This window comes from Carya illinoinensis, chromosome 15 (genome assembly GCF_018687715.1).
Source record: "Carya illinoinensis cultivar Pawnee chromosome 15, C.illinoinensisPawnee_v1, whole genome shotgun sequence".
NCBI lineage: Eukaryota > Viridiplantae > Streptophyta > Magnoliopsida > Fagales > Juglandaceae > Carya > Carya illinoinensis.
The window spans coordinates 9,834,424-9,848,683 of NC_056766.1; the positions used below are offsets into that span (position 1 = coordinate 9,834,424).

At 40.1% G+C, this 14,260-nt stretch overlaps 1 protein-coding gene across 1 annotated transcript; it reads left to right on the top strand.

Annotated features, from left to right (window-relative positions):
* On the top strand, window positions 1–1,558 carry LOC122297426 (transcription factor HEC2-like). Its single transcript, XM_043107476.1, has one exon. It carries the CDS (start codon window positions 546–548, stop codon window positions 1,320–1,322), a length of 777 nt encoding a protein of 258 aa, XP_042963410.1. The 5' UTR covers window positions 1–545; the 3' UTR covers window positions 1,323–1,558.
* Window positions 1,559–14,260: the final 12,702 nt, after the last annotated feature.

Genomic DNA, 14,260 nt, shown 5'->3' on the forward strand with positions numbered 1-14,260 from the left:
TTTAAACTGTATAACGAAATGATGCCAAATGATCATATTTCTATACTTGCTAGCTGTTTGCTAGGTCTCTGAGCAGATCTGCTAATATTGGCCTAGATCAATATGATCACCAGTTGGCTGTTTCGATACTCTTCCAGGCAGCAATAATCATGTGCTTGTTTTAATCTTTATATCTGAAATGATAAAGCTGGGAGTGTGTCTGATTAGAGAAAGGGAAAAATAATTAAAGGAAAGGATCCTTTGCAAGGGCTAAGGGTAAGAGATTATGAATAATTTAATTATTTCAGTATATAATATTCAACCACTTGTTATATGTAGCTTTGTCACCAGATTGATGGTCTGTTCCCGATATCACTATTTTATTCCTTTCCTTTTCTCCTTCTTACCCTTACCCTTTCTTTCTTTCACCTGAACATTCTGATAAAACTCTCATTGGTCTATCACTCTTTCTTTATATCTTTCCCATCCCTCTGTTCATCTGCTCCTCAGTTCTGTCAACTAGTTTTTTTTTTTAATATACAGTACTACTGCTTATTAAGCTAGCCATGGATGTAAAGCAGTTAAGGTCTGAGGACCAGATGGATTTGATGATGATGATGGAGATGAGCAAACATCTTCCAGTATTCAGCCAGGCATACAACAGCGTTGCTGAATTGCCACCGCCGGAACAGTTTTCTGGTGCGAGCAGCAGCAATAAAGTTGGTGCCATGCCGCAGTACATAGATATTGAACCCCATATGGCTTCTCCCTCGTTCGTAAACCTCACATCCAGTATTGTTTCATTCACTAACACTAACCCAATTCATCAAGAGTCATCAGCACCAATATCTTTCTTATCCAGCACCTCCATTGGGAAGTGGGGAGGTATTTTATCTGATGCAGGTTCGTTTGCTGCACCTTCCCAGAAGCGGAATTCCATGGCTGCAATGAGGGAAATGATCTTCCGGATTGCCGCCATGCAGCCAATCCACATAGACCCGGAGTCAGTGAAGCCTCCCAAGAGAAGGAACGTGAAGATATCGAAGGATCCTCAGAGCGTGGCCGCGCGCCATAGGAGAGAGAGGATAAGTGAGAGGATAAGGATTCTGCAGAGACTTGTCCCAGGAGGGACCAAAATGGACACTGCCTCCATGTTGGATGAAGCAATTCACTATGTGAAATTCTTGAAAACCCAGGTGCAATCCCTGGAACGAGCCGCGGCTAATCGGCCGACTGGGCAGATAGGGTTCCCGGTGGCAATGTCCAGTGGGAGTTATCTCCCCATGGCTAAGGCTTTTCAGGCTCCTCCTCAAAATGTGCAGCCGTTCGAAGATGCTAATTAATTAATTAGCTTATCAAGAAGACAACTTGGTTTCAGTATATATGAAATGCATTTTGTTGAATTATGCTGATCATTTGTGGAGGTTGTAACTCTTGTAAAGGGGCCATGCAAGCTAGCTAGGTTCATAGAATCATATTCTCTCTATCTGTTAGGCTTGTATCCTATGCTACATTGCTATATAATAATTGAAATCAATCACTGAAAATCAACCCCAATCCCACAATTGATCTTCAATATTAGCAGATACCCATGAACCTCTTCAAGACTTCAACGCACGGCTTAATTAAATATCGAACAATTCATGCAAAGAGAAAAAAGAAAAGCAAGCTATTTATGTGTAGGAAAAATACCGTCCAAAACTGAAAACATATAATGGTTATGACGATTGAACATTAGCAACTTAAGAAAACTTTAGGTTCTAAACTTCCTATAATTGCAGAGGATCCTGAGAATCATGATCATGATAATATATGTTTGCGGCTGACTGCAGACTAGGCAAGCAATCTTCTAGTTATGTATGCATGCTAGGAAAAATCTAGAGAGACTGACATGAGATGGCATTGACTCGTGTCGAGGGACCATGCATAGAGCAGAGAGGAAGTTTGAGAATTGTAGGTACATGGAAATTCCAATGCTTTTCCTTTGGAATGGTGACACCTGTGCGTGCCATGAAAACCTGCTAATCCAGTCATCGAAACGCAGAATGTGGAAAGGCTAATCACAGAACACAGAATATTGCAATCGGCTGTAACACGTGTCCAGGTCTAGCTCTGCATATATAATCAATCACTCACGCGTCCGAGCATGCGCGCGTACAAGAATTGAAATCAAGAGCACTAAAGTTGTTTATTTAGTGTCGGATGAGTTTATCACCCCGTGTTTCCACTTTCCATTTCACATTCAATTAGGTAAGGAGGCAGCTGAAGATCATCAGCTAGAGCTAGAGAGAATGCATGAGAAATACGCGTGAAGGTCTGACATTGCGGAGGCGTTTAAACACACACACACACACTCTCTCTCTATGTCATCCCAACACGTGATCTCAATCTGCGGGGTCAATTCATTTCGACATATACATCTTAGTGGCTGTCCACGTCAGATTTTCAAAATTACTGGTTTTTTTTAATTGGCTATATCGCAAATAATTCAATATTTTGGATCGATCCCTTTGTTTTGGGTGTCTTAGTGTTGATTTAAGGTAGTGAGTTGAGATGAAGTAAGTTGAGATATGAATTAATGTTAAAAATTGAATAAATTATTTTTAGAATATTATTATTGTTCAAAGATTTAAAAAAATTAAAATTTTTATTATATTTTATATAATAATTTAAAAAAATTATAATAATGAGATGAAATAAAATACTTTTATATCTAAATCGAACCATATCTTATGATAACGTTAATGCATGGTGGACTCTTAGAAGCATTTGTTTCCTAGACTTTGGGTGTTTTTAGTTGTTACAACCAACTCAATTAATCATTTCAAACCAATAATTTATACAACCTTATACTACTTATTCAACTTCTTATAAGAAAGTTAGATATATTTCAACCTATTTTATATATTTAAGCATATATCTCAATTTATATATATTTAAAATCATCTCAATAAGATCTACAAAATTTTGATATGCACATATTATTCAAGATAACCTTAACATCCAAATGATTAGCTTATATAATATTTAATATCATATACTAGTGGAAGAAGAGGGAGGAATATCAAATCCAGGTGGCTTGACTTGCTTGCTAGGAATTTGATCAGGCCTTCCAAATGCAGCAAAATAAAAATATTGATGCAAAAGAAAAAGAATTATAAACTATAGCTAGAACAAGTTGGCGAAATTACTATGTGAGTGCTAAGTTCTCACCGAGGGAGAATGAGGGGGATATATGGGTTTTTAAGAAAGAAGTTGCAATTAATTGGTACGGTTCTGACTTCTGAATGCTCAGTTGTTTATAATGGGGATCGATTGAATTGAAAGATGAGCAGTACTGGGATAACCTGAGGGCTGACACAGAGCAGATGACATTCAACGTGGAGACAGTCAATATACAGTACTATAGGAAAGTCCGATTGGAGCATCGAGAGCGCCTGACTTTGTCAGAAAAGATAATAAAAATAAAAGGAAAATACCAGTTGCAAATGCCTGATACAAACGGCGCTCAACCGGTGCCATTTATTAAATTTTTTTTCTTGCTCTTTCTGTTATCCTATCTTTATCTTTCTCAGTGGTCTATTTTTTTTTTTTTTTTTTGATAGAAAACCCACTTTCATTGATTAATTTGCAAAGGCACTAGATACATCATTCAAAACAGAATTCACGACCACTAAAGGTCCACTCTCAGTCCACACCCTCTCTTTGGAATCCCCGACAGCCAACCTTGCAGCATTGTGTGCTGCTCCATTTGCTGACCTGTGAACAAAAGACAGCTTCCAACCCGGATGAAGCCTCATTTCTTGCTGCAAATCGTCTGTTTCCTGGCCTCCCCACGACTGGTCCTCAGCTCTTGAATTGACAGCTTCTATGATTGCCTTAGCATCTCCTTCAAATTCAACTTGGGTCAGGTTCATGTCTATACACATGTCCACTGCCCTTTGTAAAGCTGTTTTTTCTGCTTGGGCTGCCGTGAACACATTTTTCCTTGAGGAAGTTAGGCATGCCTTTAGTTTCCCTTCCCAATCTCTAACTACTATGCCAATTCCACCCCTCTTCTGAAGCTTGTCAAAAGCGGCATCAAAATTTACCTTCACAGCAGGCCACTCAGGGGCTTTCCAATGCCTACTAGCCACTGTAGCCGAATCCCCTCCTTCCACCCCTCGACTATCCATAGAATTAGCTTCCCTCAGCATTGAGACTTCAGCCTGAGCCAGTGTTGAGATGGATTCAGGACTCATGAACTGGTTCTTAAAGACAAAAGCATTTCTCCTTTTCCATAGAAGCTGAAACTTCACTGCTGTCATTTGTAGCTCCTCACTGTCCAGTCTTGTAGACATATCTTTCCATAACTGCTGAAAGTCACAAAAGGAGCTATTCCACTTCTTGAGCTTGCTACTGTCAGCTCCCCATACATCTCGTGCTGCTGGACATGACCACAGTGCATGAATAACAGATTCAGCCTCTCTGGTACAGATAGGACAGAGGTTATCCTTCAGAATGTTCTTCCTGTACAGCACATCTTTTGTTGGAAGAACATTGGAAAGGCTCCTCCATACAAACATTCGGATCTTCCCCGGGGCTTCTAACTTCCACAGGTCCTTCCACATCCCTGCATCTTCACCTCCCGAAGAGGGTTCTCCCCTTCTTCTTTTTGACAAACAGGTATCCATATGGTAAGCACTTTTGACTGTAAAAATTCCTCTTGTAGACCCTGCCCATATCTTTTTGTCACTGGCTCCTCTCCTGCTAATGGGGATTGAGAGGATCAAATCTGTTTCCTCTTTACAGAATATGGTCTTGACTAAGTCCTCCTTCCATGACTTCGAGCTTTCATTGATTAAATCACTCACCCTGCAGTTTGGATCCAAAATGTTAGGAGGTGTCTGTACTTGGTATGTTACTGGTCGAGGCAGCCACTTATCCTTCCAAATTGATATATCTCTTCCATTGCCCACTCTCCATACTAGCCCTTCTTTCACCAGATTCATACTAGACCAGATGCTTCTCCATATATACGATGGAGAACCCTTCAGCTCAGCTTCCATCACATCACAGTTCAGGAAATACTTCTCTTTGAACACTCTTGATACTAAAGATTGTGGCACTTTAATCATTCTCCACAATTGTTTTGCTAGTAGAGCCCTATTGAAGCTAATAAAATCCCTGAACCCCAATCCACCTTGGCTCTTGATTATTCCCATGCTGCCCCAAGATTTCCAGTGGATTCCATTACCCGCCTCTGATTGACACCACCAAAATTTGGCTATAATTGCTTCTATTTCTTTCAACAGTTTGGCAGGCATCTTGAAAACACTCATGGCATAGGATGGGATGGCTTGTAACACACTTTTAATAAGGATTTCCTTTCCAGCAGTGGAAAGGAACCGATGCTTCCAGCTGTTAACCTTCCTCCACACCTTTTCTTTGAGGCTTTGGAAGGTATTATATTTCGATTTGCCCACCACTATTGGAAGTCCGAGATACTTGTTATAGTTGTTACACCTTGAGCCATTTATCTGCTGTAAAATAAAACACCTTGTTTCAACCCTTGTATTGGAGCTAAAGAAAACACTTGTCTTCTCCTTGTTCAGTGTTTGGCCCGATGCTTCCTCATACACAGCCAGGAGCCCCTTGATCTGGTACCATTCCACCAGCTGAGCTCTGCAAAAAATAACACAGTCATCTGCAAAGAGCAGGTGATTAATCCTGGTTCCATTCCTCGATACTGCTACCCCCTTTATGATACCCCTTTGTTCAGCACCATTCAAAAGTGAGCTGAGAGCTTCAGCGCATAACAGAAATAGATAAGGTGACAATGGGTCACCTTGTCTCAAGCCTCTGGTGGGTGTTATTACATCTCCTGGTATGCCATTCAAAATAGTAGAGTAAGTGACTAATCTGACACAGTTCATCAGAAGATTAGTCCACTTCAGGCCGAAACCCAACTTGATCAGAATTGCCTCTAAAAAGTCCCACTCCACCCTATCATAGGCTTTTGACATATCTAGTTTAATTGCCATCGATCCCTCTCTTCCTTTCTTTTTTGAATTCATGGAATGTAACATCTCAAAGGCCACCATAATATTGTCTGTGATAAGCCTATTGTGGAGGAAAGCACTTTGGTTCCACGATATAACCTTCTCCAAGGCCCCTTTCATTCTATTTGCCAATACTTTGGAAACTAACTTGTAGGCAACATTACAAAGGGATATAGGTCTGAAATCTTGGACTGAGATAGGTTGGTTTACCTTGGGAATAAGGACAATGTGAGTATGGTTCATTCTCCATGGCATTCTTCCTGAACTTAGAAACTCCATAACTGCACTGGACACATCCTTCCCAACTATCTTCCAATGCTCTTGATAGAAACCTGCACTGTACCCATCAGGTCCAGGTGACTTGAAGGGAGACATCTGCTTAAGAGCCACTTCTATCTCTTTTATAGTGAAACTTCTTTCCAGCTTAGATCTCATTTCATTAGAGACCTTAATATCTAGTCCCTGCAGACACCTGTTGATGCTTGCTGAATCTGGTTGAGTAGACTGGTAAACTGAGTTGAAAAAGGTCTTAAAACCTTCTGCTATGGCTTCTTTCTCCACTAATTCAACCCTATTCAAGTTCTTCACTTTCCTGATGGTGTTTTTCTTTCTTCTCTGGTTCACGCAGGCATGATAGAATTTGGTGTTTCTGTCTCCTTCTACCAACCAGTGTCTCTTAGCCCTTTGTTTCCACTTTATGTCTTCTTGGTTTAAAAGGAGATTAAGGTCTACTTGAAGCTTTTTCTGTTCTCTCGCATTCTCTGGCCCTGCATTCCTCTGTAGGAGCTCTAATTGGTGAGTTTTAACTTTAATAGCTTCCATCCTCTCTCTATTCAAGTTCCTGCTCCACGGGCTTAACTTCCTTTGGGTTGATTCTAACTTTCCCATCAGTACTTCCATCCTGCTTCTCTCACCCATCTGTTTGTTCCATGCTTCTGCTACTATCTCACTACAGCCCTCCTCAAAGTTCCAGTTTGCCTCATACTTGAAGGAATGATGCCATCTTTGAAATGAGCACCTCTCAATACTGAAATTTAGCAATATTGGGCTGTGATCAGAACAGATGGCAGGGAGGGTCTCAACTGAGTGCACTGGATATAGAGATTTCCACTCAACATTTGCTATAGCTCTATCCAACCTCTCTTTTGTAAAGGATTCATCTTCATGGCAATTGTTCCATGTGAACTTGTTTCCAACCCACCCCAGGTCGCATAACCTTCCTTCCTCCATTACCCCTCTGAACTGTCTCATCAGAAGCTCACTCCTAGCCTTTCCTCCTTCCTTCTCATCACTGAACAAGACCTCATTGAAATCACCTATCACACCCCATCCCCCATCTGCAGGCTTAAACGATGCTAATAAGCTCCAAGTCTTATCTCTTAAGCTTGAAACAGGATGGCCATAGAAACAAGTTAGCAGCCATCTCTTGCTAATAGATTCATCCCATATACTCACATTAATATGGTGTTGAGAGTAATTGATGAGCTCTGCCAAACTCTCCTCCTTCCACATGAGCATAAGACCCCCTCCTCTTCCCACTGCCTCTACTACTACACTACCTTGAAACCTGAACCTCTTCGATATCCTGCTAGCTTTTGTATACGATAACTTGGTCTCCATAAGAAAGAGTGGTCTATTTTTCATTTGTAATCAATTCTAAGTGTTTATTTATCTATTAGTTCTGCTATGTACAGTCGTGCTGTACAGTCGCTTTGCAGTCGGCACGCCAGGTGAGCTACTATTAAAAAAAAAAAACACAAAAACATAAGACAAACAGCTAAACCATTTCATCTTCTCCAGAACAATTGTAGTATATCAATTCCTTTTAACCTTTTTAAAAAGCTTTAATCCGCACATCAAACTTCAATGTCTTTGAGTCAGGTTAGGTTCCTTCACCCAAGCGAATCTGTAGCGTATCAGAAATCCTCTTTCAAGAAGTGGGACTTCCCACCATTTCAATTTCTTCATTCCAGACCTTTCGTTGTTGAGAAACGTAGGAAAGCAAAATAAAATTACTTTCTTCTATCCAAACCTTTCGTTTTAGCAAAGAAAACAAAATATTTTAATTCTAGTTAAAAACAAATTCAAATCCTGGAATTTAACAAATCAAAAATAAAAAATTTCTCACCCACTGCCATGAATTATTTGTCAAACAACAAAAAGGGAAGATTAGTTCTATTAAAAGCTTTTTATTCTTTTTACATAAAGAAAAATGGTTTTGTGAAATTATTTTTATGGGCCACAAAAATAATCTCAAATTTTGAGAGATTGAGGAGGGTTTTTAAGATTTTTGGGAAAAAACAGGGGAAGGTATCAGTACCTTTAAGAGGGCAGCCTGGATGTCATTTCTCAGACCAAAACACTTGTTGGAGTTGCGGGTTTGATAAAAAAATATTGGATCCTGCTTGGCATCCTCTTGAAATGAGATATGGGCATGCCCTTTGTGATACTTGAAATGGGTACCTATCACTTGGGTGCTTGAGATCAAAACTTAGAATTCGACTACCTATTTGCAGTTTTTGTGCACAGGCTTAAGCAGAGGATGGCCTCCTACCACCAGCATCAACACTTGTCCAAAGTTTTTATACCTTGATCTCCAAGCGATAGCCGGATCAACTAGTTTCACTGCTGGAAGAAGAAAACATCACTGAAACTGTGCAGATCAGGAGCACCAACACAACAATCAATAACCTCCCCACCATTCCCTTCACCCCTCATTTTTTCGTGTGCGGCCTATGATGCCCCCTGCCTTCCCATTTGGAAAGAGTTTTATTCAAGATTTAGCCTTTTCAATTTCTAAACTAACACTACTTCTGAGACTTATTGTCATAGACTGAAGTGATTCAAGTGAAAGCGTGTGTGGGCACGAGGGACAAAACGCAACGTTGAGTTTTTTGCCAAGTCAGCAGCCGTTTGCATGGCGCTTGAAGCAGGCGACTACATTAAGCATTTTTCTTTATCTATAAACTCTTTTTTTTCTCTCTCTGTGTCGTCCTCTCTTTATCTTTTTCAGTTGTCTCTTTTTTTTTTTTTTTTTGTAATCAATTCTAAGTGTTTATTTATCTATAAACTCTTTAACAGACCGTGTTTCGCATCGGCCAGAAAAAAATATAATTCTTTAACAAAGGAGGTGACTTTCAAGATCAACGATGAGTTGCACAAATGAGTCCTTTAATACAGAGGCCGACTCCACACACCTGACAACTTAAATGTTACCTAAAACGTGCATTTTGAAACTGCAGCCCCATCAATGTTCTTGGCTTTTTTCTTGAGTTTCTGGAGATTTTTGTGCATTTCATTGCAAGGAAATCATCTCCTTCTCCCTTCTCGACAGAGCAATGTAAATCCTGGGCCACTCAGTCACTTCAATGTTCACCTTTTCTCCTCTCCCATCTTTTCAAAATCGACATTAGCTTTTTCAAAATGATCACAGGATCCATTTGACCTTTCATTCCCATCTTTTGCTAACCCAGAAAAAGGATTCATCTTTCTACCAAGTTTCTTCTTCGGAGGAGATCGTTTTCCGATCATAGATCTTGGCAACACTTAGCCATCGCTGCCACCGTTTCTCGAAGGTGACCCATTTGCTCCAGAACCAGATCGCTCTTCTAAATTTCTGGGCATCATGGCCAACTAATATTATTTAATAGATGATAAAAAGGTAATGCCAGAGTAGATAACTTCAAAAGCTTTTTTTATGACCGGAAGAAATTGAAAAGACGCGATTTTTTGAATCTTAATTTTTATTTCAGAATTGTTAGTCGTCTAGAACATAGAGATGATAAAGGGATTAGGGGAAAAAAAAAAACAAAGAGACGAGAAAGAAGATAAAAGAAGAAAGAGAGAGATATGTTTTTGTTTTGTTCTTTTTATTTTTATTTTATTCTTTCCGTACGTTCAATTGCATGCCGATTGTATATCCCGACTGCACCTAGCAGTTCTCAAAATAAAAATCTGTTGCTGGTAGAGCATCGAAAAGTACTACCCCGGCCAGCAGGGCCCTGAGGCCTGAAGTCATTGTGAAAAGAGAACAAGAAATTTAAAAAAGAAAAACCTGATGTTTTGGGAAGAAGCCAGTTTGACAAACATGCATGGCGCCTTTCTTTGGTTTCACTCAGTGTAAAATATTTTTGGAAAGCTTGAACCGAGTTCTTTGGAAAAGCTTATGTTCTATTAATTAACTGAGTGCATGGATTAAATCCACAATATGGAGAATGGCAGTACGTACCCAAAGAGGCAATAGTGCTAATTTAAAGTAAAATGTATGTGTTATTAAACCATTCGCAACGAGTCTTTAGAGTAAAATCAACTTCATTAAATTCTTTCTTCATTGAGATGCATGGGAGGGAGGAGAGGACCGAAAGGAAGGGAGTTTCAAAAATTAAAAAGATTAGGAAACCAATGGTACTCGTTTGTCTATGAAAGCAAGAAGTAATAAATTAAGTACTTAAGCTATAAGAAAGATAAAATCGAGCTTTTAAGACAATGTTAAGTTATAAAACTAAAAGGAGTGGTGCTAGCTTTGGCTCGATAAAAATCAAAGATGTTTTAAAAATTATATAGATAATAGATTATTTCTTATTAAGCATTATATGGTTTAAAACAAGCACCTTGTGCCAGTTTTCATGATAAGTTTAGTAAGTACTTTCTCATTTCTTATCGTTTCTCATGCAACACAAGTGACCCCTTTCTTTTTATTTCTAATCACTCCTCTCATGGTACCCTACTTATATTTTTCTAGGTTGATGATATTCTTTTAATTGGCCTGAAACCTACTCATCTTAACACTTTCATTAGTGTTATTGGTCAATAATTTGCTATGAAAGACCATTGGTTCACTCCACAATTTTTTGGGTATCCAAGTCACCTGCACTCCTGATGGTCTCATTTTGTCACAAGCTAAATATGATCCTGACATCCTAGACTGCACCAAAATGCAAGATTGTAATCCCATGAGTACCCCTTGCATGATGCCTAAAACAAAAGGTCTCACTAGTGATGTTCTCTCCTTCAATGCTATTTGTTAACGTCATGTTTCGTACGCCCTTAGGCTAGATGGCTCAACCGGACCGAATCTTCACTCGAGCTTGGATTCTGAGGCAAGAGAGGAGTGGCCCATGGAACCTCCGATGCCAAAGTTAGTATAGAGATCAAAATACTTTAAAGAAGAAGACAACAGTGGAGTATAATTCACAACAGATTTAGGTTCAACCTCTCTACCTTGCAGTTCTGGGCAACCTTTATACTTGGTCTTTTAGGTCAGGTGGGCCATGCCCTATGTTTTAGGGCAGAGGGATGCCTCCCCCCAGAGTCTCCATCGCTATGTTGCATTTAATGCAGCACAATTTTCTTGGTACCAGTCATTTAATATGGCGTGGGTCTCTGGCAGAGTTGCCTGGTGTCGTCTCTTCCCCTTTTTCCCGATCATGGTTTCCCGCGTCCTTCTGCAATGTCTCATCTCTATGTTGATGATTACTTCTAACTTGCATGGGTTTGGAGCCCGTTGGACTTGCATGGGTTTGGGACCCTCCCCGAGCCACTAGAGGGGGCCTTTTTGGGCTTGGGCCAACATTCCCACTGCTCATAGGGCCTAACAACGTAATGGGCCCGGGGTAGTATTATGGGCTATGTGCCCTGGCAAAAATACCCTCTAACAGTTACCCTGCCAATTCTCATCGGGCTGGCTTGATGGGAATTTTCATAGTTACTTACTTGTTGTAGCTAATCAATCTTTTTGTCATCGAATGGCGGCATGGGCTGGTCAGTGGCCGCTTCACGTGTCCGATGTCTATTCCCCATACGCTACCCTCGGGGTGCTGATACAGCTCCCGTCATTTTGCATACCCTACAAGTTAGGCTGTTAGACACTACCTCCTATCTGAGACTGTAAGACTGTGCCTTTAAATTTGTTTCCCTCTTTGTTCGAGTTACTACCTTTCTTCTACCTTCTGTGCTTCTGCTGTGCTCGCTTCCCTCCTTTTCTTGCAACCTTAACTCTTTCTTGCTTTATTTAGTCTTCCTAGCTCCGATGGCTTCCCAGAAACCCACCAACCTGACTAGTTCTATGCACTGCTCTAAGGCTGGCTCGTCGGAGCCCGGGTTCTTAGGTCGTCGCTGGCACTCTGGGGCCACCTCGGCCTTTCTTCAATCTCTAAGACTGACCTACCACATTTCGAATTCGGTTATTCTGGAAGTTCCTGGGTCACGCGAAGGGGCAGTGAGTGTGGATGGCTCGACGACGAGGGTTGCCCTTTTTCCAGGCATGTTTTACTGCGGGTTAAGACTGCCCTTTCCCAGTCCTGTCCATGAAGTCTTGTACCGCTTAGGATTGGCTCCCGCTTAGCTACATCAGAATGCTTGGCAGATTCTGATATGCTGTTGTGTGCTATGGTGGCGAGCTTTATTGAAGCCTGACTCAGATAATACTGATCTTACTTATCGTGAATTCCTCCTGACTCATCATATACAAAGAGTGAAAGGAGAGATCTGTAGCTTTAGGGGAATGGCCCCTACACTGGTTGTGTTGGAGTCGAGTTACCGCAAAGTCTCGGACCGAATTGGCAAATTCTTCTTCGTGGATGGCCGAGGATGGGAATTCCAGGTGGGACAAATTTCCATGGGCCTAGGGAGTTGTGCCAAACGACTCACGATCGTGTAGGATTGGGTAGCCCAGCATCCGCTACTAGTTCACCCCGAAGTCCTCCTAGAAGAAGATAGTCTGTCTACTTTCCTACCCCCGTTGGGTCATGTCACTTCCTTTGCTTAAGGTGTGGTGCTTGATCCTTTGTTGCGCTCTTTGAGGAAATGAACCACTGAATCCTCTCCCGAAGACAAAGGGAAAAGGATCTGTCTGGAGCCAAAGGGGGGAGGTCCAGACGTCTTTGAAGGCCTTGGCTCCTCGGACAATTAGTGCGGCTCGTCCCGTCTTTGAAGAGATGGTTGGCCCTCCCTCCTCCTCTGCAATGCTTTGCCGACATTAACAGGCTGGGGTGGGCCTGAGCACAACTTCTAAATCCCTTTCTCAAACTGTCTCTGCGAGGGATCCTGGCCTTAGGAACCCGTGTGTTGCCCAAATGACTAACACAAGAGGGGGGTAAATTGAGTTGTATTAAAAAAAATAACAATTATAAATTAAATATATAATATAAAATATAAACAAAATATGAAATAACAATAAATATAAAGAGTAAGGGTAAGAGAGAAGCAAACTCAGTATGTTAACGAGGTTCGGCCCCACTGCTTACGTCCTCGCCTCAAGCTACTCCTTGAGGATTTCCAAATTCACTATTCAACCTCCTTCAGGTGGAGATAGAAACCTATTACACCTTTGAACAACACCGCTACAAAGGATCCGTGTAGAACACCCTCTATACTTGCAATCACCTTACACGTGGTGATTCAACTATTCCCCGTGTAGAATACTTTCTACACGCACAAGGGTTATACACACCTTTTTTCTGATACAAAAGCTGATAGTGGGTAGGTTATCAGAAAACACTCCTCAATGAGTGAAATAAGAACAATACAGCGCAAACTATATCTCTCAAAATGAACAAGGATTAAGGCTCAATACTTAGAGAAGAGAGAATGAAAGTTTTGAATGAATGTTGTATGCTCTTAGTGTTGTAAATGTAAAGCTCTCAAATGATCTATTTATAGGCATATGAGACTTCATATTTAAATTTAAAAAGATTCACATGTCAAAGACAACATCATTCACTTTTTCAAAAAATTCAAATAAAAGGTTCTTTTTTTTCAATTGTCAAAAACAACATCATTCACTTTTTCAAAAAAATCAAAACTAATCTTTTACTTTTGGCATATGACAAAATGAACACACTTTCCTTTCCAAAAAAAATTCAAACCTAATTTTTTACTTTTTGTATATGACAAAATGAGCACACTTTACTTTTCAAATTTTTCAAACAAAATCATCTACCTTTTGTATAAGTCTAAAAAAGCATCAATCACTTTTGAAAATATTCAAATAAAACATCCACATGTGAAAGATGACAATTAATCATCTTTAATATTTTCAAAGTTCAACCCTTTAATCAAAGCATGCACATGCAAAAGATGACAATCAATCATCTTTCAAAATTTTCAAATTTAATTTTCAAAAATATTCATGCACATGTGGAAAATGTATTTTAATACTTTATGATAAAATATTAATTTTGAGCATTAATCCTAATTTCGAATTTTGAAGAGATTTACAACATTACTCTATAATTTTAATG